The sequence below is a fragment of the Anticarsia gemmatalis genome, chromosome 9 (assembly GCF_050436995.1).
Source record: "Anticarsia gemmatalis isolate Benzon Research Colony breed Stoneville strain chromosome 9, ilAntGemm2 primary, whole genome shotgun sequence".
NCBI classification, from domain to species: Eukaryota; Metazoa; Arthropoda; class Insecta; order Lepidoptera; family Erebidae; genus Anticarsia; species Anticarsia gemmatalis.
Window position 1 is genome coordinate 1,187,280 of NC_134753.1, and position 24,386 is coordinate 1,211,665.

The 24,386-nt window shown below is 33.8% G+C and overlaps 2 protein-coding genes and 1 long non-coding RNA gene across 8 annotated transcripts in view; 2 read left to right on the plus strand and 1 right to left on the minus strand.

The window, feature by feature from the left end:
- The window catches only part of LOC142975465 (protein peste-like), an 81,742-nt gene extending 75,581 nt beyond the window's left edge, over positions 1-6,161 (plus strand). For both annotated transcript variants that reach the window (XM_076118314.1, XM_076118316.1), the window contains exons 9-11: positions 650-852; positions 1,051-1,124; positions 2,144-6,161. In XM_076118314.1, the coding sequence (XP_075974429.1) occupies positions 650-852; positions 1,051-1,124; positions 2,144-2,414 (548 nt within the window). In that variant the 3' untranslated portion in view covers positions 2,415-6,161. The remainder of the gene's footprint in view (positions 1-649; positions 853-1,050; positions 1,125-2,143) is intronic.
- On the minus strand, positions 4,498-13,446 carry LOC142975469 (uncharacterized). Of its 3 annotated transcripts, none has more exons than XR_012959618.1 (4): positions 12,598-13,446; positions 7,985-8,123; positions 6,765-6,867; positions 4,498-4,637 (listed from the first exon to the last, which is right to left on the minus strand). It is a non-coding gene; the product is annotated as an uncharacterized LOC142975469 (long non-coding RNA). The 3 variants fall into 3 exon arrangements; XR_012959617.1 differs by having other exon boundaries at positions 7,977-8,123; XR_012959619.1 differs by lacking the exons at positions 7,985-8,123; positions 12,598-13,446 and adding an exon at positions 7,007-7,323.
- LOC142975468 (protein FAM151B) lies at positions 9,193-23,773 on the plus strand. 3 transcript variants are annotated; one of them, XM_076118320.1, is made up of 6 exons: positions 9,193-9,353; positions 13,990-14,091; positions 17,058-17,302; positions 19,496-19,549; positions 22,851-23,093; positions 23,456-23,773. In XM_076118320.1, exons 1-6 carry the CDS (start codon positions 9,323-9,325, stop codon positions 23,681-23,683), a joined length of 903 nt encoding a protein of 300 aa, XP_075974435.1. In that variant the 5' UTR covers positions 9,193-9,322; the 3' UTR covers positions 23,684-23,773. The 3 variants fall into 3 exon arrangements, with proteins under 3 accessions (XP_075974435.1, XP_075974437.1, XP_075974436.1); XM_076118321.1 differs by lacking the exon at positions 9,193-9,353 and adding an exon at positions 13,599-13,713; XM_076118322.1 differs by lacking the exon at positions 19,496-19,549.
- Positions 23,774-24,386: the final 613 nt, after the last annotated feature.

Consider the following 24,386-nt stretch of genomic DNA (forward strand, 5'->3'; position numbering starts at 1 on the left):
TTGCGTCGCATAAGAGAGAATGGGTCAAAATTTTCCCCGTTTTTGAAACATTTTTCACTGGTACTCTGCTCCTATTAGTAGTAGCGTGATGATATATAGCCTATAACCTTCCTCGATAAATGGACTATCTAACACTGAAAGAATTTCTCAAATCGGACCAGTAGTTCTTGAGATTAGCGCGTTCAAACAAACAAACAAACAAACAAACAAACTCTTCAGCTTTATAATATTAGTATAGATATATAGCCTATAGCCTTCCTCGATAAATGGGCTATCTAACACTGAAAGAATTTTTCAAATCGGACCAGTAGTTCCCGAGATTAGCGCGTTCAAACAAACAAACTCTCCAGCTTTATAATATTAGTATAGATGTAGGTATTTAAAAGAAAACTTCGAAGCACTAAAACTTCAATTTTCGGGAAGGTTTTACAGCTGATGAAAACTTGTTCATCTGATGAATAAAAAAATTAATAAGCAGATTAACTATAACAAAGTTAACTAATTAATCTGCTAAAAGAAGTGACAGACAGATGTAAACAAAACAACTGTCACAAATTCCTTCTGTTAAGCTATCAGTTACTTATCCAGAAATAGGTAAACCAGGCTAAATGTTCTTCAACAACTTTATAAAAGATGTCTGTCTTTCCAGCGACATTATCTCCATCAAACACATGTTTCTGCAACGGCGAGTGCGCGTGGAGCGGAGTGATGAACGTGTCGGCGTGCAGGTTCAATTCCCCGGCCTTCCTCTCCCTCCCTCACTTCCTGCACGGAGACCCTCAGCTCAGGGAGGCTGTTGAAGGCATGGAGCCTAACCCTGAAGAACATTCCTTTTATTTCGCTGTTGAGCCGGTAAGTGGCAAACAATTAGATTATGAATCTATTTAAACTTGAATTGGTAGGTAATGTAACATTTTTCTGTCAATTTAACTTTGTATATTTAAAGATGATAACAGAAGATTTCTTAGTACTTTCTTCCCTGAGAATCTCATACGAGATATGAAAGATAGCATTTCAAATACATAAATATTGGTATAATTTCATTTCCAGAAACTTGGAGTCCCACTAGACGTTTCAGCGAGGTTCCAGCTCAACATATACATGGAACCAAGTCCGAACGTTGCGTGAGTAACAAAAGAACAGCTAATATTTTGTTTTCGGAGAGGGCTTGAACTTTTCATTGCTATAGGCTTAACTCCCGCAACCCAATGCAAGAAAGGTATACAGTAGCACAATTGTGTACAGTCGGTACGATTGAGTATCGAAAGTTTGACATTTAGAATCTACTGTCAAAATAGTTTCTACGTCAGAGGCGCTGATCAGATTTTCATACAAAATTTCTCGATGACAAGACGGTTGTCGGTAGTCAACAGTAGTAGAGAATCAAGCTAAAGAGCGGTACGGAAACCCTGGATCTGCCTAAACCACTAACAAACAAAAATGATAGCTAGTATTTTGTCATTCTTGCATACAATAGCGGGATTCGAGTCCGATTATTCATTGAGCCTAAGTCATAAAGGCTATTAGGTCCAAAATAGCACGTATCTGTACTCAAAAAACTAATTAACTTCGCAAAAAAATACTAGGCCATAACATTACTGACCTAGCACACTTACTGCCTACCCAGTAATTTAAATCGAACCGTAATTTTTAAACTGGTTCGCAGTTTTTGTACGTTTGTAATCACCATCATTGTAAACAGCTTGATCGGATTTGATTGAACTTTCGCTAGAATCGACCTCGATTATAATGTAGTTAGTGCACATCTAGTTTTTGCAGCATTTTTTTTTGTTTCATTTTTTTTTCTTATTTCCTAAGAAAATACAATCATTTGGAGATATCAATTTGTAATTTAAGTACAGTTGTTATAAAACATATTCATTTTAATGAAGTCTTTGCATAATTTTCAAGAACTGTTGCACCACTTTAGGCATGCTAAATTTCATCACAAAATTTTCCTTCACCGTATGGGCAAATAATTATTATTGCTAATAAACACATAACGTCGAAAAGTCATTGTTGTGCTTCTGAATCTTAGATCATCTGCGTGGGAGACGAGTGCCTATCTATCACTTATTTTTACCCAACTTAGCAACGAAATATATGTGTTTTAATACTAATAATCATCTCCTTTTATCCACAGCCTCTACCAAAACGTCCCAAGAATGTTATTCCCAATATTCTGGGTGGAGCAAAAAGTGAAAATTGACGACAATGTTATAGCAGAGCTTCGATACGTGCGCGCCATTTTTGACTGGGGAGGCACGGTCTGCGCATGCGCCGCGCTTGTTTTCGCCATCTTAGTCACTATTGCAACGTGTTGCGCGAGAAAGCCACAGTACATCAAATCAGAACTCCTTGCGTCTTTTGAAAAGCCCAAAGACGAGGCCGAATTGAAACTGAACCCTATATGAAGGTCGAATCTAAGTTTTTTCTCAGTGGAAGAAAGATCTATGTGTACGGTGAACTGTGGATAAGTGCCATTTGACTATGAAGTGATGTGGGTGTTTTACAGGACGGGATGTAATTACTTGTGAAAGAGTTCTAGTTTTTTAGAGGCGTATTTGATTTTTTAAAACATACTTTAATGTTGGAGAAACCTAAATCTTTGATTTTGAATCGCCACAAGCTTATTACGGTGGTACCCTAAAGGTTGGGGTATCAGACTTGCGAGCGAGAAGTCGCAGAAGCGAGAAGTCGAAGTTCATATTCCAACCAAGCTTGGCCGTTATATTGTGTAGTCTACAATACAAGTAAGAATGAAATAAACAACTGAAAACTTAAGTATATAATATGTGCACTCTAAAAAGTCTAGGGCTCTTTTTAACTAGTCCAATAACAGTTTGCCGATGACTTCTTTGCAAGTTACTCTAAGAAATGTACTAAGTCACCGGCAAACTTTATTGGAACGAGTTTTTAAGGTATTATGTTATATCCACGATCGTCCTGTAAATACTACCTTATTTTAGAACAATGTATTTGATAGATATTATTGTATTTTAGTGATAAATGTGTTATTTTTATAAGTTTTTTGTACTGTGAGAATGTTTTTTTAAGAGAGATATTAGCTTTTAATAGCTTTTTTATATTTCTATTTTCTTTGATAATTTGCCACTTTTTATTATGACACGTAAATTTTTAGTACCATGACTTTCATATTATAAAAACTATGCCTGAAGAAAACTATTTTTTATAGATAATTTGTTAGAAAAATCACATCAATACTTATCCGTCCAGATTTTATTTTGAGATTTTTTGGAAATTTTTTATTCACTCAGGTATGTATATAATATAATATTTACCTTCTGCCCAATTAACCTTTAATATAAATAATCCGATTTCATTATTATTTTTGCGATAGGTAGCTTTTTTAATAAACTGAGATAAGTATTTGAGATCCACTCTTTTTTGCCATGAAAAGATTTTTTCAGGCCGTGTCAGTGTTTTTTATTTATCTTACTAAAATTTATATTATGTATGTAACTAATTCTATTATTTCTATTTATTTTTGTTAATAAATTGTGTGACTCAAAGGAAAGTTATAAAAATAAATAATTAATTAATATTATTGATAATTTTACGAGTATATCAGAATGCTCTGTGATATTTCCAAGTGTGCAAGTTGTATTGTATAATAATATAAAATAAATGTTGCCATTCATAATTTTAAAGATTATACTTTATTTGTGCCGTATTCTGCCATGATTAAGAGTACCAAGGTCCACAATCTGCTAATTCAGGAGCACTACTCTTTTCTAACACAACAAATTAAAAAATGTATTAAGTATATTAAGAAAAGGAATACAAAAAATAGTAAGTTGCCAAACCGTATAATCATTGAATAAAAAGTTTAGCAGCATAAAGTTGAATTATAATTAAACAAATGATAATTTGTTCTACTTTTCCCACTTTCAGCTCATTTACGCACTAGCATAAATCGTAACCGTTTCTAGCCGTATCTGCGGTTTACCGCTAATGTGTAAAGGGGCTTACAGTTTGAAGTCAACACTAACGAAAATTTTATAAAAATTGTATACAACTTCATCAAAAACTGTGTCTGTGACCACATTAAAATTACGGCCGGGAAAAATAAAACATTTAAATATTTACATAAATAAAATATATTATATAAAGGTATGTTTGAAATAATAAAGTAAAAAATATAAATGTATTACTAATTTTAGACCAAAGAGATTTTGTATGTTTTGTAAAATATAGTGAGTGTTATATTTCATATCATTCCAGTTAAATAATAAAAATATTATATAACATCAAATTCTATAAAGTAATATTATATTTTTATTGTTATGAATATTTTTTGTAACAAAATAATATAAGTATAACTTCCTAAAGTTTCGCGTTGCATAGCTATTAACTAATATTACACGGAGATAATATAATAATCAAGCAAATTTATCAACCCTTGCTTCAAAAATCAGCGTCAGATGCACCAAACCTGGTCGTAAAAGTCATACATACCTTGCGAAGGTTGACGTCAAGAAAGCAGCCGGGTATAAATATTCAGCCAAATCTGCTTCAGCATATTTTTGAGAAAAGGCATGCTGCCCTCATATATCGTGGGATAAGGATAATGTAAAAGAGAAGACGTTCTCTGGTCTCTGCCTACCCCTGTGTATCTACAAAAAGTGTATTGTATTAGTTGTTGTGTAATATTAGTTAGTACCGAGTATACTAATAGAATAGAGTTTATGAATGTTATAAAATTGCATAAATATTTTGCATAATATTTTTACAATCGATCAAATAATTTCAGATTTTACTTTTTATAAAGATTTTTCTTGTACTAGCTAATATAGATTATTTTATTAAAATAGCTCAGTGCCAATAATAATGATATTATTTTAGGACATTCCATACGCATGGGGTCATAGCTTATAGCTTAGAAAAAATATATTATATATTTTTATCCCTTCTGACTTTTGGAAACGTCTGACCACACTTTAGAATATTTAATTAATACGATATATTGTAAAAAAGATTTGGTTACCATCTACTATTGACCTTATAGAACCAACTTTGGAAAAAAAGTACATTATTAAATATACTACGTGTACACTGGTACAGTCAGCTACAAAAGTCACAGAACATATTAAACCTTTCGAAACGCTTTATTCCGAAGCATTCATATTAATTAACTTAAACAACATTTGAAATTGATTAAAATGTTGTTTCAACAACTTTTACATGTTTTTTACTTTTTCACGTAAATTCCGAAATAAAGGGGTTTTGGAAATATACAATTGGTAAAGTCTTGTAGCTGACTGTATAACAAAGTCTGGCGTTTTAATATGTTTTGCTCATAAACAAATTATATCAATATCTAACATTAAAAATGTTAAATCAGAGATATTTTTGTAATAAATTTATTTTATTTACGAATGACAATAGAATAAGTATTAAATGTTTGATATTCCATGTATGTGCTAGTCTTTAAGAACATTGACCACACTTTATTTTAGAAAGTTTAAAATTACGACAAGCGTGGTAGACTGCAAATTGCGAGGTAATTTGCAAATTAAAGGCTTTATTTTGAATAAGCATAAGTAGCAATTATACAATACAGTTTTCATGAATGTTTAATGCATATGAAGAATGTTAAGTATAAATTCAATTTTTTTAAAAATCACATACGCAGCATAAAAAATCGGGACTTAAGTTCCGATTTTTTTGTGCTGTCTTATGTGATTACACGGGGAAAATACACGGATTTTTGGGACATACTCAATTTCCTGAACATCTGGCAGTCCTATTGCACAAGTCACTGTTATCTTATAATTGCTGAAGTTAAAGAAATAGACCTATTTTGTTTAATCAGTCTATCGCAGTTTGCAGTTTACTGCCTCTTTTGAACTTTTACGGTATTTTATGTATACGAAATTTTTGTTCGACGATTCAGTATTGTCTTGAAAATGTGGTCGCAAAGTGTGGTTACTTTATTTTAATAAAACCCACCGCATTGTGAGTGACATATTATGTGCTCGAAAATCCAATGTGTGGTTATAATATGATATTTTCTAGTAAAATGAAACTGTGGTCGTGTGTGGTTGAGTGTTCGTTTGTGTTGTTGACAGTACATCGATAATATGTGTTTAAGTTAGTAATTTGTACAAAAAACAAGATATTAAATTAATATGAAGTTATTTTGTGTTTTATTTATTAAGGTTACTTTAAAGCTATGAAACTACTGTCCCGCTTTCTAGTAAAAAAAAAGGATTAAAAAAAAAATTTGGTGTTCTCTCCTATAATTTATTTTCTACTTTCGAAGAGATCGCGGGACACTGCAGTCCTGTGGCCATTAAATTTTATCCATATTCTTATCACGTAGTTGCATAGTATAGTATGGAAAGAGTAATTCTAGTAGCTTCTAGAAGTCTAGAATAGTCTACAGTTTATAGCGTACACAGTGAACTAGTTATTCTATTATTTAAATAAAATATTTTGTTCATACAGTAGTTATGACAACAACCCCGATTTGGTTTGACTTTCAGTCAATAAGTTATTAAGTTTATGTATAATTAAATTCTTAAAGCAGACTGAAAAAATGCCCAGCACGAATTTGGCAATGTGTGCTGTAAATGGCCTTAGTTGCGCTTTTAAAGCCACTACATTAGTATGTAATTAAATCATAATGAAAATAGATATTTACAGACTCAAATACTTTCGCCAATTCAGAAATTAGGTTTCATTCAAGTAGAGGTATAAAACGCGATCAGCTCTAACGGAAATCGGAAATTCCCACTTACTATTTACAAGACTCGGGAATCAAAGCCACACCCGGATGTATTCTTGGCCCACCCACTGGGCAGGGTGATTGGTCACCATCTCAGAATCATCTTTGTTATAGACCTGTGAAAATTAAAAAAAACACTGGATTAATGTAAATGAAATATGAATTTAAGTCAGCTGGACTGGGCTACTGAAAATGCTAAGAAAAATCTACCAATCTTGCAGAGCCCGTCCAATTTCTAGAAATCGTTGGTCTTACATCTGAACAGTCGAAAAAAATACGTCTTAAATCATCCAATAAATACTTTAGACGTCCTAAAAAGGCGTCCATTCATTTCACGGATGTCGCGGTCCTCGGCTGACACGAGACACTTCCAAATGCCACAATTCACGTGACAGTCTTTTTGGCAACACGTGTCACCATACATACAAGTATACATAGAGCACCCAGGCAGGATATGCAATCAACGACATCCCAGCTAGTTCAAATCGCCTCGTCCTATCGTGGCCACGGCTATTTCAGACAAAACTCATTGTCATTGGTACATCACAGAAAAACTATCTCTATTCTATTAAGAATAAAGTTGAATATCTCTCATACAGAAGAGCGCAAAACCAGTTTAACATTTGCGGTTTGTGTAGCTTTTATTTTGTGTGCAATAAGGTTGATTTTCGTGTGGTTTTTGTGTGTATATGTGTGGTAGTAGTTAACGGACGCACGGACGATCTAACATTGAATGACATGTAGGTGACAACGTAATTTGAGCTAGACTTCAGGTTGGACGTAGTCCTAAATACTAGGCTACGTCTTAGGACACATAATAGACTAGGTTTTTGTAAAACGCTGAGATTTTTCTTACTTTTTTAAGATTTTCGTAGGTAGGTACAGTAGCAAACTCCTAATTATACGAGTATATGAAGATAAAACAGTAAAGAGTCGAAATAAGCCACGTAATAGTGTTCGAACTCAGACCCATATAGGTAAAAAATGCTCAATGAATATGAGTCTTGGCCAGTTATAATACTTGCTGGTGAAGCTTTGATGTAATGCGAAATGTAAAGGGATAGATGTATAGAAGACATGCTTACTAGTGGCACAGAACAGAGGCCACTTTATATGGCTGGCACAAATATACTTATATGGAAAAGCTGGAAATAATGGTGATGAAGATGGTTGTTAAAAATATTCAACATCAAAGGAGGAAAGGTAAATAATAATTACTACCTACTACTGTACCATTTCTGGGCAGGGGTCTCCTCTCGTAATAAGGTAGAGGCCTTGAGTCCACCACGCCAGCCAAGTGCGGGTTGCAATCCTTCAGGAACTGTGTTAAAGAACTTAGGCATGCCAGTTTCATCGCGATGTTTTCCTTCACCTTATGAACAATAATTGATGACAATTATCTAATACGGAAAGTAAGAAAAAATATTAGTGTGTGGTTCGTACTACCGACTACTTGCGTGGTAGGCGCATACTTAGATCACTCGGCTATCACTGCTCCTGAATATAAAACATGAATCTGGTTTGAAAAAACGACGCAAAAGGACAGAGCAAGGATAATGAGATCATAGTACCTTGGAGAGCACATAATTTTTTATAATATTTATATAAAAACTGTACGTTAAAATAACTAGAACGCGATAAAGCCTAAAATAAAGATAAAAAATATTCTATAACTGTGAATGGGATGAAACTCAGATAATGTAGATAACTGCGTCTCGGCATATGATACGGATATCTAAATAAGACAGTTTTCATACACAAACTATTTCATGAAGAAAAAAAATGTTTTTAGTAAAAATGACTATAAAATGTTAAAAGTAAATAGGTATATAAATATTTACAGCGTTTTTATAGCTAAGTATTGATTTTTATTTTCAACGCTGAGTGCTACATGTTATACCAAAGTAAAAGATAGACTCTATTTTTTCTATGAAATGAGCTAAATTTTTCGTGAAATTGATTTGTTTGTAATAACTTGTTTGGTTAATTGCTTTTAAATGCAGTGGTTTCAAAAAAAATGGACGAAGCATATTATTATGTTATTCCTCATAATCTGTGCCTATTTCAGATTACGTATGTCCACCGCTCACGTTAGCCCAGTAGTAACTGGGGGCTGAGTCATTCCTCGAGAAGTCTCGAAAAAAATGGCAGATTTTCCTTTAAGATTGATATCCTCAACCATGCAGGATATGTGGTATATAATTCCTATACATACCTATCAAGAAAATGGGCACGTATTTTTGAAATTGCAACCAAGTTTTTTTATGTAAATATTTTTCTTTTTTTTCTCTCTTTTTGTCAGCCCTGACCCCAAATGCCTAAAACACCTGTCCAAATAATCACCGAATCTATTTATAAATGTTTTCTCTATATGTACGCCACCTAACACGCGAACGTCATTTTCTGTCCTTGAGGACCATCTCGAAAAGCACTTTGTACCAATCAAAGTATAATCAAGCAATTTAGCAATAACCAGGTATCAGGGTGTCCCAGTACACATCAAGTCGGGCCTGAACGACGTCGAGGTATGAAAACTCCTTGTGTTTAAAAAAAGGATTTATTAAAAAAAATATGCTGCGATTACTCGTCTTGGCTGTAGCAGGTAAGTTGAGTTTGCTTACTATTTATTGATAAAATTATATTGTTTTTGGATTGCCAAATGTTGTGAAATTTTCCGATTGTTTTTTTTTCTTGTTTGAATTTTATATCACTTGTCAAATAAACTGTTGAGGCACTATTACCTACATGACTATCCCAACTAGCACACAAGCGCTATAACAAGCTGTACAATGGCCGGTTAAAGGATTTTTATAACGCCTTAGGCTCCTTAGTAAGAAGTATAGTGGTTCTATAAGCGGCTACAGATCTCTTGTAGCGTCAAATAGGCCCATACTGTCCAGCTTATAGCTCGACATTGGATCTACAGTGGTCGTAAATAGTAATTATAATAGTACGTAGTATAGTAGTAATACAGGAGCGCTAAAATAAGATGAAGGTGGTATAATCGCGCTACAAGAGCTTTTTCGCAGCTTCGTGGCGCTTACCAGCTGTTGTACAGAGGTGGTTAGCGCCACGAGCGTTCGAAAAAGCTCTTGCAGCGCGATTATATCACCTTTACCTTATTTTAGCGCTACTGTGTAACGGTTATAAATGCTAACGCTCTAAATTAGTAATATAGTCGGTTTATTATGGTGTAAACTAAATATATTTTTTTAAAATGAATCATCAGTGACAAATGAGGAGACATTTTATTTTTACGGATTGGATTATTAAAATAACAAGTAGTCTATCGCTTTTATTTCTTTGTGTACGTGATATGAAAGTGCGAGTTCAAGTTTGCTGTCAATATATATGTATATTATCGTCAATATTTTCATGCGCCCTCAAAATATTCAGTTTTAAGTGCAAAAATTATATAGATATGTGGATTTGGAAATTGTATTTTGAACATAAATAAGACTTTGAGGGTTACAGATAATTTAATTAGGGTTATAGGTAATAAAAAATGATTTTAATTATGTTAACGTTACCAGGCTATAGATTTATATGATCTTCAAAAGATCGTAATAACCTCAAAAAATATGTTTACCAAATGCTAATGGCGTCTCGATCAAGCAGCTCTCAGAGTTGGTTACATCTGCTCTAGCGCCTTAAGCTGTACAAAGGCTCTAGTGTTTGCTGTTGTAGACCTCAAGGTTTTGCAGTTGTGGCATAGGAGTGCTTCAATATAACTGTTTTGGTCGCACACCAGCATTTTACTCGTACTTTTAGGGGTCAGTCGTTGAATATTAAAATAGTTTGAAAATCTTTTTTATTTTATTTTATTTTATTTTATTTTATTTTATTTTATTTTATTTTATTTTATTTTATTTTATTTTATTTTATTTTATTTTATTTTATTTTATTTTATTTTATTTTATTTTATTTTATTTTATTTTATTTTATTTTATTTTATTTTATTTTATTTTATTTTATTTTATTTTATTTTATTTTATTTTATTTTATTTTATTTTATTTTATTTTATTTTATTTTATTTTATTTTATTTTATTTTATTTTATTTTATTTTATTTTATTTTATTTTATTTTATTTTATTTTATTTTATTTTATTTTATTTTATTGACAAAACAGTTGACAGACTGAACCACCACTGCACCTATGTAAATATATTATGATAATAATTTTAAGCTTTAGTATAAAGGTATATTACTCGGTTATAGCGCTTTAGGTGCTTAACATAATTCTGTAATCCCCATGGCTGTAAAAATGTTTCGAATGATACCTTATACATCTATTTGCCGTACAGAAGCCATATAAATATCTGATATAACGCTCAAGGCGCTATTAAAGACCTACGCAACTCTTTTATAGATGAGTAATACACTAGCCCTAAAAAAATCTGTTATAGAACCTAAGGCATTACAAAAAGCTTATTTACGCTCTTGAGCGCTATAAGCGCAACGCATAACTCCGTTTAAACTCCTTTATCTCCTAAAGTCCCCTTATACAGTTAACGGTGTTATAGAAGATTCCATTAACTCAGTTATACTTCCCTAGGCTGTCTAGCGATGCAATTACATGCTCATATATCACTATAAGTCATTAGTTTCCTACTAAACGGCTACTGTCCCGCCTAGCTGTTAAAGGGTTTTTTAAATAGCTAGTATACAACTTATAGAGAATTGTACAGCATTTGAACGACTCTTATGCAACTATCAGGCTGTATAACGACTGTATAAGCAGCTTGTGTGCTAGTTGGGTATGTTTTGCTTTTATTATTGAAATGCATTTTGCTGATTTGATTGAATTTAGAAATACTCACAAGCTAATTTTGGATTTTTTATTATTAAAGTTAAATTTGTTACTAGTGGACTGTTGTAATACTGTTGTTAATGTTAATGAAAAGTATTATTTTTTATGTATTTATTTGCAATCCTCTTACTGAACGTTTCTAGAGCATTAATATAAATAGCCATTCAGGCTTTTATTACATCCTTGACTAAAATGTTTAAAGTAGAATCAAAAGTATTTAGTTGTGTTGTACAACACATAACTGTATTATATAAAGATTTCCCTTCCTGCTTTTAATATTAGGTATCAATAACTAACAATAAATACGACGTCAAAAAATAAAACAGAATTCAAAAGACTTGCACTTAAAATACCAAAGTTAAAGCAATACCGACCGATAAATCTGTATATTTTCAAGAACAGTAATAATTGTTTTATGCTACTTCGGTTTATAATACAAACGACTCTTATTTAATTTTTAGCTCCTAACATTATTTAACGAGCAATGTGTCGCAGCGTTAGTGCTATTAAAAACGTGTTGGCACTTGGATTACTATAAATACATGTTGTAAAATTTATGATTGTCAATGTAGCTGTTATTTAAAATAGCTTTTATCTTTTACCTAAATTACTGCGTGAGTTAGGAAGGAGGTATTTACTTATTAGTATTGAAATACGGTAGGTAGCTAGCACTTAATAAAATGTTTCTAAACTATCTCGGTTGGTACACATTATAGTAAATTACTAAACGGATCTTAAATGCAATCTCATAACGTTAAAGACTAGACTACATTTCTACTACTAAATAGTTAACCGAGAACATATAATGACAAATATCTAAATTTACATACCAAATTTAAATTTTGTCTGTGATTGTACAAAAAGCAGAGTAAACAAAAAAGGTAGCATAACCTTTAATTTTCAATCGCGTTTTAGACCCGGTGCATGATTACAATTTATGTGTACAAATCGCGAGAGTATAAAATCGTTAATAGATTGTATACCTACCTACCTGATTGCTTACCGCTCCAGTATATAAAATATTAGGTACTTACCAATGAACAAATAAAAACCAAGCCGGAGAAAAAATGTAATACATCGAAGCCAAGATATCACGCTTGCAAAATTACTGCTTTAACAAACTAAACTACCGTCGTTTCTAAAAATAACATGACTAATCTTTGACTACCCACATTCTTAATCGCATTTCCCGTATTCATAATCCAAACACTTATATCACCGGTGAGTCTTAAAGCCAATATTATATCAAGATAACCTAATTTCACAGTTTCCACAGAAACTGAGTCAGTAGGCTTCCGGTCCCAAGATCAAACGATGATACTAAATATCTTTGAATTGCATGCAATAAAATCGAATGGATTCCATTAGGTTTAGACTGTTTGATGTGTGGAAAGAATTTATATTTTTTTCTCACTCTTTTTTTGTCTAGTCTATATGGACGTGTTTTGTTATAATGGAATGAGAATAAGATAATGAAAAAAAAATCATGATTTTTTAAACCACGCGAAAATAATAAATTAATTGGTATAAAAATAGTACTTAATTACGCAATAACAAAAATACAAAAAATAAACTAGAATAATACCTACTCAAATTAAAAGCAATTATTTACTAAAATGGAGGTCCGCCGAGATTTCTCTGACGTCATAGGACGTCCTTAATTATACAAACAGGATGACGGGACGCGACGGGATGCGACGGGACGTGGTTGACTACATGCATATAGGAAAAGTTTCCAGATCATTATACCTAGAAAATATATTAAAATTCAATTAAATAAAAACAATAATAATACTTTTTATTGCATCCTTAATACATAAACGAAACAAAATCCAAAACAATCGAATTTTAAACAGACACGCAAAAACAAATTGCGAAAAAAATAAGACTGCTCACTCAAAAGACTGCTATTCAAAGCGCTACTTCTTGAAAAAGTAGCTACGCAATACTGAAATTTATCGTGCGGGTGGTAAAATTTGGAACTACAAGATAAACAAAGAATTTCCTTGACTACTAGCGCCACTAACAATAACAGCTTAGTACGAGTTATTTTGTTTCAGTTAGTTTTCTTTTTATTGTGCGCTGAAAGGTTAGAAAACATTTAACCAGTAATAAACATCATTTAAAGCATTAAGTTATGGCGGAACAATGTAAAGTATTGAAAACTTTTCAGTATTAATATTAGATTGTAATATTTCACTGTATTTGCATAGATTTTAACTTAGGTTGAGATTGTAAACAAGCTGTGTCATTTTTGTTTAACATGACATTTAGGTTGTAGTGTTGTCAGAAATAAAAAAAAAATATTATTCTACCAAAATGCTGCCAGTACAAATAGTACCATTTTGGTAGAAAAAGTATAGACCTTGGAACTTTTTTTGTCTCTTGAATATTATTTGGCATATAAATAATGTTTTTGTTCACAGCCACCGTGGTGAGCTCAGAGGAGGAGAACATGAGAAACTTGACAACAGTCACTTGGGCTCATGCCGTCAATAACAAGACCTACTTGGAGGCGGTGCTTGCTAGTAAGTATATTGCGAAAATCATTTTGAATGACAACGAACTACTAAAACCTATTAAATTGATAGGAACAGTATAATAGTGTCAAAAATTGATAAAAAAATATACACAATTAGCTGCATATTGTAGCATTGATTTGTAGAACTTTTATATATAGAATCTTTACGAAGTTAGGACCCAGTCATCATTTTCGGTAAAACCTTAACGTAACTGGAGACAGTTAAAAATTACCTAAATCATTTATTTTTATATGGAAAAATGAAATCGCAAATAGTTATGAAATAATGAACGTACGTAAGACATAATACATTAAACGCCAAAACTTGTATAAAGCAAAACACACCGAGTTGCTGAAAATTTTCAATGCACCTGAAGCGATTTATGTACCTGTGGTATGCTGAAGAATCGATCAGTGCGAGGAACAATATGTTGCTATAGTGTCTGGTATGTCAGCACTTAAGGGTTAAAACAAAGGCATTCCTTGCTTGCGGCCTATGTAGCAATTTGCTGCAAGCACTCATTTAGCGCGTAGGTACCTATTTACATTTAGTTTGCGACTAGACACTTAAAATTACAGTCTACAACATATAAACTCTAGCTTAAAACTAATTCATTATACTACTACCCGCCCCAGCTTCGACCAAGTTAAATTTTCAATTCATAAATCATCAAAAAAATGTTTGATGATTAATGAAAGATGATTCTGAATTATTCGCGATACCGAACAGACAGACAGACAGGCAGAAAAGACGATGCGCCGCGAGGATACATCGTTTTATTACGTGTAGTGATAATGATATACAAATATTATTCTATCAATGAAAAATAAAAACTTAGATGCCAGTTTAATAAAGTAATAATTACATTCATCGATATAAATTTTTTGCCCGTTTACTATCTCGTATTTCGCACTACAACGTCTCGCATTACGTCTACAACTTACGCAACAAAAAGCGCGTTACTGACCCTTAATCGTTTAATTACAATAAAACGTTTAACTCATAAAATAGAAATTACTCTCCATCACTGTAATTACTTGCAAATAGCTAACACCAATCAAGCTCCATAATATTACCATTAGTTACATTCCTACTGAGAATACCAGCTGCGCCACCTATCAATCAACGGCGTCTTGCATCTCTGTCTTGCAGTATATGAGTGGAAGAGAGAGAATTAGCGGTTAGCCGGAGAATAATGTGATTTGATTGAGTGTGGCAACACTAGGATCAATGGCGTAGTGGTCAAAGTTAAAGAATCAAGCGGGTATCATAATCAGAAGTTTCTTTTTCTTCCCGAAATAAATCAGGACTTGTTAATGATCCTTCCGCTCACCGACTTTAATTTAAAAGATATCGGTCTGAATTTACTTAAAGTTCTTTTAACTCCGCGCCTGTTATATTCGAAGGCATCCTCAGAAGTTTACAAATACACACTAACATTTGAACTATTATTGTTATAGCTCATTCAAATAAAGCAGTTCAGATCTAGTGTCTGAACTGCTTTATTTGAATGAGCCATTTTAGATTGCTATTGAGAAATTTTAAACAGAAAATCTTATATCTGTCCGGCCTTACCCAACGGTATATTCCTCCTCTAACACTGTCCCCCGGGGTGAAAACTGGGAATTATTTTCATCCTACTTGTATACTCTCGGTGACAGATTTAGAGGAGACAACAGGGAACATAGGTACCTACCCAACAATCATAGATGATACAGACCAAATGAGCACAGAATATTAAATAGACATTAATATTCCTAATTAATTATGAATAAGCCTATAACTTAAACCAAATTGCATCTAAAATAGCCGTCTCTTGTTCCGTGCAGTTAGTTCACAGAACTGAACGATTTATAACAATTATGCATTTGACAGATTTGGGCTTCGCACTACCACTTATATTTGTACAAATGTGCGCGCTACGTGAAGGAATTGTATGTTTGTAAATACATACAAATGAGAAATGTATTTGTTGAGTTGTGTTTTGAAAATATGACTAATTGTGGCTTTTACAATAGAGTTCCTGGATTTAGTCGTTCTTGTTGCTTAGTGGCGCAATTTGCTTTTATTTTAATTTCATTTGAGATTTATATACTCAAAGAGTGAAAAGGATTTTTTTCAAATTAAACTTTTTGATAAAACATATGTTAAAAAGGAAAAAATGCAACTGCTCAAGAATACAGAAAGAAAAAAATATTAACTGAATAAAATTAAGAATATGAAATTTTACTTGTTAGTTTATCCTAAATTCTGAAAATCTACATGTTTTTGTTCTATGAAATCATTAAATTACGTTAAAAAATATAATAAAAAATATTTTTTGTCTTGATCTTGAAGAAATAAATCAATAATACTACCTGGCTTAGCTATGTAGTAATTTGTTACAATGTAATGTAACGTACAGATTCAAACTGTAATCAAACTGAACTCAAACCTATATTTACTTTGAGATGTCATTAATAAAGTGACCATAGATTAAACAGAATTTCATACTTCAAAAAGGAGGTTTTAAACTAAGAATTTTATATTTTACTTTTTATACTAGAGCATACTTCCGACATAAAAACAATAATTCGATTGACTTGCATAATGAGTGCAGAAACAGCTTTTCAAATAAAATGATTATAGCGAAAGTAACATCATTATGTTTATAATATACCCATACATATTATAACATATATCTGAACAGACTTTTGACATAAAAAATACAATTGACTTGCATAAATAGTGCGGAAACAGCTTTTTAAATAAAATACATAATAATATGCATGCTTCCAACGTAAAAATTCATAATAAGAGCAAAAAAAAATAGTAGCGAGTGTTTTTAACCAAAATTCATTCTTTGGAAGCCAACTAAATCTATCGAAAAATCTTTTGAAATAGATAATTTGGAGTATGAGCAGCCTTTTCAAGTAAAAACATTAAAGCGAGAGTTTTTCCATTAAGGCCGACTAAATCAAATTTCTTTCCAGGCAATATATGCATGTTGGAGGCCGACATCGTCTTGGGCACTATAAGCGGCAAGGATGAGGTTATCCCGGTGATGGCACACCCACCGGCTACCAGCTCGGACCTGTCTCTGGCCAACTTCCTCTCCACCGTGGCTCAGTACAACTATGAGAACACGGACAAGCAGAAGGGAGTGAAGCTGGACTTCAAGAGCATAGAGGCGTTTGAGAGCAGCCAGGATGTGATTGCCCGGTACAGTAAGCCGCAGGTAAGAGATTACTTAATTTTCTATTGCATTAAATTTCGTTCATATGACTGTCTTGACCTTATCCTTCGCTAAGTAGGGTAAAACAGGTATTTTCTTCCATTCATCTCTATCAGTCTTAGCCTCTTTTTATCGATGTCCATTTTCAATCAGGCAATTCAGTTTTCTTTCAGTCTTCTGTACCTTTTTCACAAAGTATAGTATAGTAGAAAAATAAATGGGTTTTTCTTTTGGTCTTTGCTTGGATGCGACCTGCCTAATTTCACCTTTGTTTCAGTAGTTTAGCGTAGAAGAGTTTAAATCAACAAAGTTGTTATTGCGCTTATAAACAATTTATAGCATAGGCTGGCTTTCAAATTTTTGTCAACTGAGATACGTGATAGCCCCCTAGGTCCCTGCTACACTTTATTCTACTGTTCAATCAGATTGTCATCCGACCAAAATATTTGTTTTATATTTAAACAAAACCCTTCGAACAACATGAACAACTTTGACACTAAACTGACAATAGACCAATTCGAAAAAATAGTAAACAATTAAATTGTTCATAGCCTCTTTTGATACAAAACTTCCCCGCAACTTATTCACCCCTAACACAAAACTAACAAAAAACTAAACTTTACCTAATATCTAATTTCCCTCACAATCTACATGACCACGAACCCGGGACCACCCACACGGGCAGTTATTACTGTACCTACACGCAAGATGCTATTACACTGGTTAGATTATCTCCTCCCGGGTAATTTTAACTTAATTGCAATCAGGAACTGTTACGAGGGTAAGCTAGGATGACTGATGAAGCTTTGCGTTTCCGGGTTTGATTGCTGATTAAGGTATGTGGTAAAATAGACCACCTATTTTTGGTAAAATAGTATTTCGTTATATTACAGAGAAATTAATTTCATGTCATTGAATTGGCAATGAGACAATTTCGTAATTTGCGTATAAAATGTAACCAATTTTACAAAAACCAAAAAAATAAACAGACGATTTGAGAACCTCCTCCTTTTTTGAAGTCGGTTAAAAATATTAATCATCTAACTTTGGAATATTTGTGTCAAATTCAGTGCTAGCAAATCTGTCTTAGTTCTAAACTCCAAGTCGATATTACAGACTTCGAAAAACCTAAAAAATTCTGCCCTCGTTTACCAGAGAATCGAATCCCACACACATAACCACTTACAATCAAACTAACAAACCAACACTACTATCTCTCAATGAAAAATAATAAACATTAAGTAATCAATTCAGTCATCATTTAAAATTAGTTATGGTTTCAAAATTGTCTCATAGAGATCCCTTTACAAACCAACCATACATTGAAATATCCACCTTAAAATTTTGAACAAAAAGTCGATTTTTCTCTGGCTGTTGTAAAGGGCTTATGGTAGATTATGCTATGGAAACATAGGCTTTATTTTAAAGGTGATAAGGTAGTGTTTAGTTTGAAGATATAAAAGCAGACGTCTTAATTAGAATAATGACATAGCGTGTGAATATTCAAGAATTTGAAACAACATCTTGTGTGGTCGGATTGTATGAGGCTGGGGCCATGGGCGCAGCGGGAAGGCTTGGAGAAAAAAGGTACAAGCGATGCTGGTATAATATTATGTCATTCTTTCCCTGAAAGTCCGATATACGATACACGTATAAGGTGTCTTAAAGACATGAATAAATAATTAGTACGAGTACAGTATTTTTTAACGATCATTGAATCAATTTGGAGGAGAACTAAAACAGTTCGAAACACAAAGGACTGCCATTCTGGTATCAGCTGTTGTGTAGACGATCACAATGTCTAGGGTTCGATTCCACGGGCAAGTTCTATTCGTCATTACTAGTCTTATATAAGAACATTTCTAAATATTAGCTTTGATATTTGATAATGTGCTTGGTTATGGCAATAGACTCGCCCCCTAATACATAGGACTAACATTGTAAATTACGAAACGTGGATGCATTTCACACTTCTGCCTACACCTTTGGATATAACAGGCATGATTGTATGTACGTATGTATGTTTCATATTGCTCTAGTATATCACTCATTAAATAGGCAACAAACCTGCCTCTGTGAAAGTTACCTATTCCGGGATTATTTCAAAATTATGGGTATATCCAATGAGTAATATATAAATTTAATATGGGAATTAACGCGAACGTACATTTAACATTGGATTGCTTGACGTTTCAGTCATCTTGCGACCACGGCCAGTGTAACCTGCGCCGAAACATCACGCAATCACAGGTAACATGCATGTTCGCATTCATTCCTGTATATTGGATAATAAGCATGCAAGTTTACGGGTTATAATTATAAGCTAAAGGAAAAATGCTTGAAATGTATGCGCTATGAGATTTTAAATTTCTTTAAAATTTTACACCTGTTATACCCGAAGAATTAGGTTAGGTAGAGGTGTATGAAACATTTGCCTTTGGCATTAAGTCCGCCTTTATATATCTTTGTTTAATAAGTTTTAATAAGTAAAAACCCACAAGTTTCACTATTAACAATGTTAGGCCCATGTAATAGGGAACTAGGCCTGTTGCAATTTACCGGATACGTTACCAAACTCCTTGCTACTAATGACAAATATTCTAATATGCATTAGAAAATAGAATAGAACTTTGCCCGATCTGGGAGTCAAACGTGAGACTTCTACACGGCAGCCGCATACACTAACAACCGCGCTACAGACGTACACAAAACAGCAAAGATAATTAATTTAAAATCTCGCTCTAAGCTTAAGCGTCGCAGTTCTAGTGGCCGTACAATAACAACAAAGTCACACCGCGCATATGTCTGTGTCACATTTGTAAATACTCGCCCCGCCATTGATGCTCAGAGCGGGTTCAAACTAACCAGCAAGGATTTAACACATGTGGTACAAACCCATGTCCTTGTGACGACCTAGCGATACAAACTTATTTTAGTTTTATATTAATTAGGTTTTAAGTAATATGAACCCTAAGCAACACCAATGACTTTTCGTATGTATTAGAAATAATTATCTTTAGCTCCAATGATAAACATCGTGATGAAACCTTGCATGTAAAAACATTTTTAAGGTATTTTTGAGGGCAGGCAATGGTGCACTCAAGGCCTAACCCCTCCCCTAGTTTAGCAGGAGACCTTTGCCCGGTTGTCGGACAGTAATGGGTCAAAAGAAAGTTCTAATCACACTTATGGTCGATTCCACGACTAAATAAAGTCCCCTTACTGCATCTGGCTGTTTGTTCGTGAGTTTAATGCGTTTTTTATAAAAAGATAGAGTGATTGTTAAGAAAGGTTTTGCGATGCGAGCCATAAGCTTTTTTATAAAGCGGAGTAAGTAAACTTTTCTTTAAAATCACGCAATTAATCTTCACTTAGCTCTATTAATCTCTCAATAAATACCACTGTCTGTATCCCAGTTATGAGTTAACTGAGCCAAGTTAAGCCATTTCATCAGCGGTTAGGAGCGTACCAGTTAATTAAGTACAATTGAACCGCTCACAGATATGTCTCCATTACAAAAGACTGATTCACGGTCACCATACATCTTCGTTCGTGTATTAAACGAGCAGCTACAGCGAGGATATAGCTATAAAATAAAAAAGTATAGCTTAGAGTTACTCCCTTGGTCTTGGTCTTTACTCCTTGGTCTTGGTGGTAGTGTAGACTATGTGTAATCAGTAGATTACTAGGCCTCAGGTTCGATCTCCGGGTCGGGCAAAGCGCTTTTATAATTTATATTGAAATTCGAATTCTCAATAACTTGCTTTGTTCCATTACATGGTACTGATATTATAATTGGCGAAAACTCTTTATCTCTGTAAAGCATGCACACTTTTCTCTTTAAGATTTGTTCACCTTTTAATATCCAATCAAAAAAATATATAAGTGCCTTACATTCGGCTATCGCTGCTTAAGTACTTATTTTATGCAAAACCAACCAAATTTAAATAAAATATTCTCACTTATAACTCAAACAGAATTATTGCTATATAACACAGCTTAGTCACGCAGCATCGCAAAAAAGCCAAGTGAAGCCCAACTTTACATTTGAAGCCAGCTATAATTCGCATTTACTAGTCAACAAGCCGAACTCTCGCACATGTGGCGTCATTAGCAGTCACCCTCTGTTCCGGGCTCGCGATACCACTTAGTACTCTACAGCCATTTAACTTGCAACCGATGCAATTATCTGATTAACTTTTAATAATATACCACAAAAATTACTCGTTTATCAACTTTAAAAATAAGTTATTGATGGTATTCTTGTTTGTCGTGTTTAAAAATAACTTCTTTTATCCATACTAATATTATAAATGCGAAAGTAACTCTGTCTGTCTGTTTGTCTGCTACTCAATCACGCCTAAACTACTGAACCAATTTGCATGAAATTTGGTAAGGAGATATTTTGATACCCGAGAAAGGACATAGGCTATATATCATCACGCTACGACCAAAAGGAGCAGAGTAGCAGTAAAATATGTTACAAAAACGGGGAAAAAATTCACCCATTCGCTCTTATCGCAAGCGGAGTTGCGCGGGTCAGCTAGTGGTTTTAAAAACTGTCAGCTTAAATAACTGACATTAGATTGACTGCTAAGTAGATTAACATAATAATATTATGAACCTTTAATCCATTTAATTGAATGTGGCGTTTTAGTAGACAAGCCACATTTTTTAAAACGACTAAACTGCGGGCTGCCTAAATACCTCTCGTAAAATTGAGTATGTAAGTCTTCATTTTTAAATAATAACACGTTGGTAAGAATATAAATAGGATTAATACGGGAAGGAAAAATTACAAATTGATATCTTCCTACGTCAGTATACTGATAATACGTACCTACGTCTAATTAGGCTTAAAGGTTCCTATTCGATCCATAGTTCCTCATGACAACAAGGAATACCGATTCCATTTATGCTAAAACTAGCTGACCCGCGCAACTTCGCTTGCGTCTAATAAGAGAGAATGGGTGAAATTTTTCCCCGTTTTTTTAACATTAATTACTGGTACTCTGCTCCTTTTGGTCGTAGCGTGATGATAATTATATAGCCTTTCCTTGTCCTTTCTCGCGTATCAAAATATCTCCATACCAAATTTCATGTAAATTGGTTCAGTAGTTTAGGCGTGATTGAGTAGAGACAGACAGACAGACAGAAAGACAGACAGACTGACAGACAGAGTTACTTTCGCATTTATAATATTAGTAAGTAAGTAAGTATGGATATCGTTATACCACTTTGCCAGTGGTTTTTACCTTCCCATAGGCAATGACTGACCATTGTCGACTATCGATAACCGAGCAGCTATCGAGAAATTTCGTATGATATACTATTTATATAAATTATTTATCGCTTTTAGCATATTCTGCAAACACTACTCTTTCTATAACTTGTTCTAGCGTCAAATTAAAATATGATGTAACTACGCATGCCTGAGAGTTCTTTAAATCACAAATTTTAGGGTTTCAAAGCCTTCAACCCATACTTTGCCAGCCATGTCCCATAATTTCTTGTGGAAAACTCAATAGGTAACTTTCTTCCCTTGTTTCAGCCAAACTTCCCAATATGGCTGAACGCGGACATCTTGCCTGGCCCAGTGGACTCTCAAGTGAAGCCGGTAGATCCTGCCAAGTTCCTAGAGCTGGGGTCCAAGCACCCTCGGGCTGTTCTGTCTGTCGGATGGACCACCAACTACGGAGGAAACCTCACGGAGGGAGAGTACAGCGGGGAACAGATCGGGACAATGCTGAGGATGATCAATGAACATCACATCAATCAGACTGTCACTTTCCCTGTAAGTAGAAGAAATAAATATTCTTCTTAAGGTGTTCTTCCTTATGTCATAATTGACCAAGCTTTATTTTGCTATTTGTCTATTGTCTTAGTAGGTACCATTTATAATCGAAACTTGATGAGTTTGATGCCTAGCTAAAATATAACATGCTTTATATGAACGTGAAATTGGTTATTTCACAGATCATCTATCGATTAGTGGATATGTGTGCTTTAAGCATATTAATGAGTAAAGATTTCCAATTTTTTAAAACCGGGTACCGTGAATGATACTGCTGAAAAATATGTGGATAAACTGAATGATCAACCCGGACACACTCAAAAAGATTCTTAATAGAATGCCCAAATATTTTTCTTTTCAAGGTCCGCGCCGGCTTAGCAGCAAACAGCCAGCCGGTAATCCTGGACCTTCTCCGGGAGACCTCTTCCCTGAACTCCTCAATGACCGTCTGGTCCAGCGAGGGTGACCACGTGGAGGTAGACCGTCTCCGGGCCCTCATCCTCACCGTTGGGCTGGAGAGGACCTACCTTGACGTCCCTCAGGAGCTGGCAGCCAAGCTCCACCTCCCCCCTGCCAAGGCCAAGAATTGAATAAACTATGGTATTTATTAAGGAGTCGTTTTATTTATTGATGTGAAAAGATGCAAGAAAGAAAATAAAAGTATTTTATGGAAAATTTAAGTTTCTTAGTTTTTATTTTGTCCTTTAAAATAGTCCATTAGTTTCCGTAATGATAGATGCAAGTGGGTATAAACTAATAAATTATATTGAGAACTAGCGGATCCGACAGACGTTGTCCTGTCTAATAAATTAAAAATTAATTCAAATACATTGTCCAGCGGACAAAATTGTGAATCTAAACCATTCTCAGATTCCCTTACACAAAAAATTTCATCAAAATCGGTCCAGTCGTTTAAGAGAAGTTCAGTGACATACACACTTACAGAAGAATTATATATATAAAAAGATGGAGGAATAGGCTAACGGTCCAGAAATTGATTCAAAGCAAAGACATTTTGAAGGGTGTTAGCTTAGAAACATTTGTCGAGCACCTCCTGACGGTCCAATCTAGTCGGCAGTATATGCGATTGCTGAATCAAAGATCTGGTGTTCAATTCCCAGGGCGCGACGTGCTATCGAAATTTACCAATTTGTCATGGGATATTCTCAACGATAATGGTATAAACTGCCTGATATATGTCTTTTCTAGGAATGTCATACGCCTTAGCCTCCCATTCACGTAGACTTTTGAGTAAAACAAACGAGATATTACAAAAAGCAGAATAAAATATAT

Excerpts from the sequence above, each read along its gene's own strand:
- LOC142975468 (XM_076118320.1), top strand. The coding sequence starts at position 9,323 with ATGCTGCGATTACTCGTCTTGGCTGTAGCAG. Across the intron at positions 14,092-17,057 it reads CTTGGAGGCGGTGCTTGCTA|GCAATATATGCATGTTGGAG; the intron begins GTAAGTATATTG and ends ATTTCTTTCCAG. Across the intron at positions 23,094-23,455 it reads ATCAGACTGTCACTTTCCCT|GTCCGCGCCGGCTTAGCAGC; the intron begins GTAAGTAGAAGA and ends TTTCTTTTCAAG.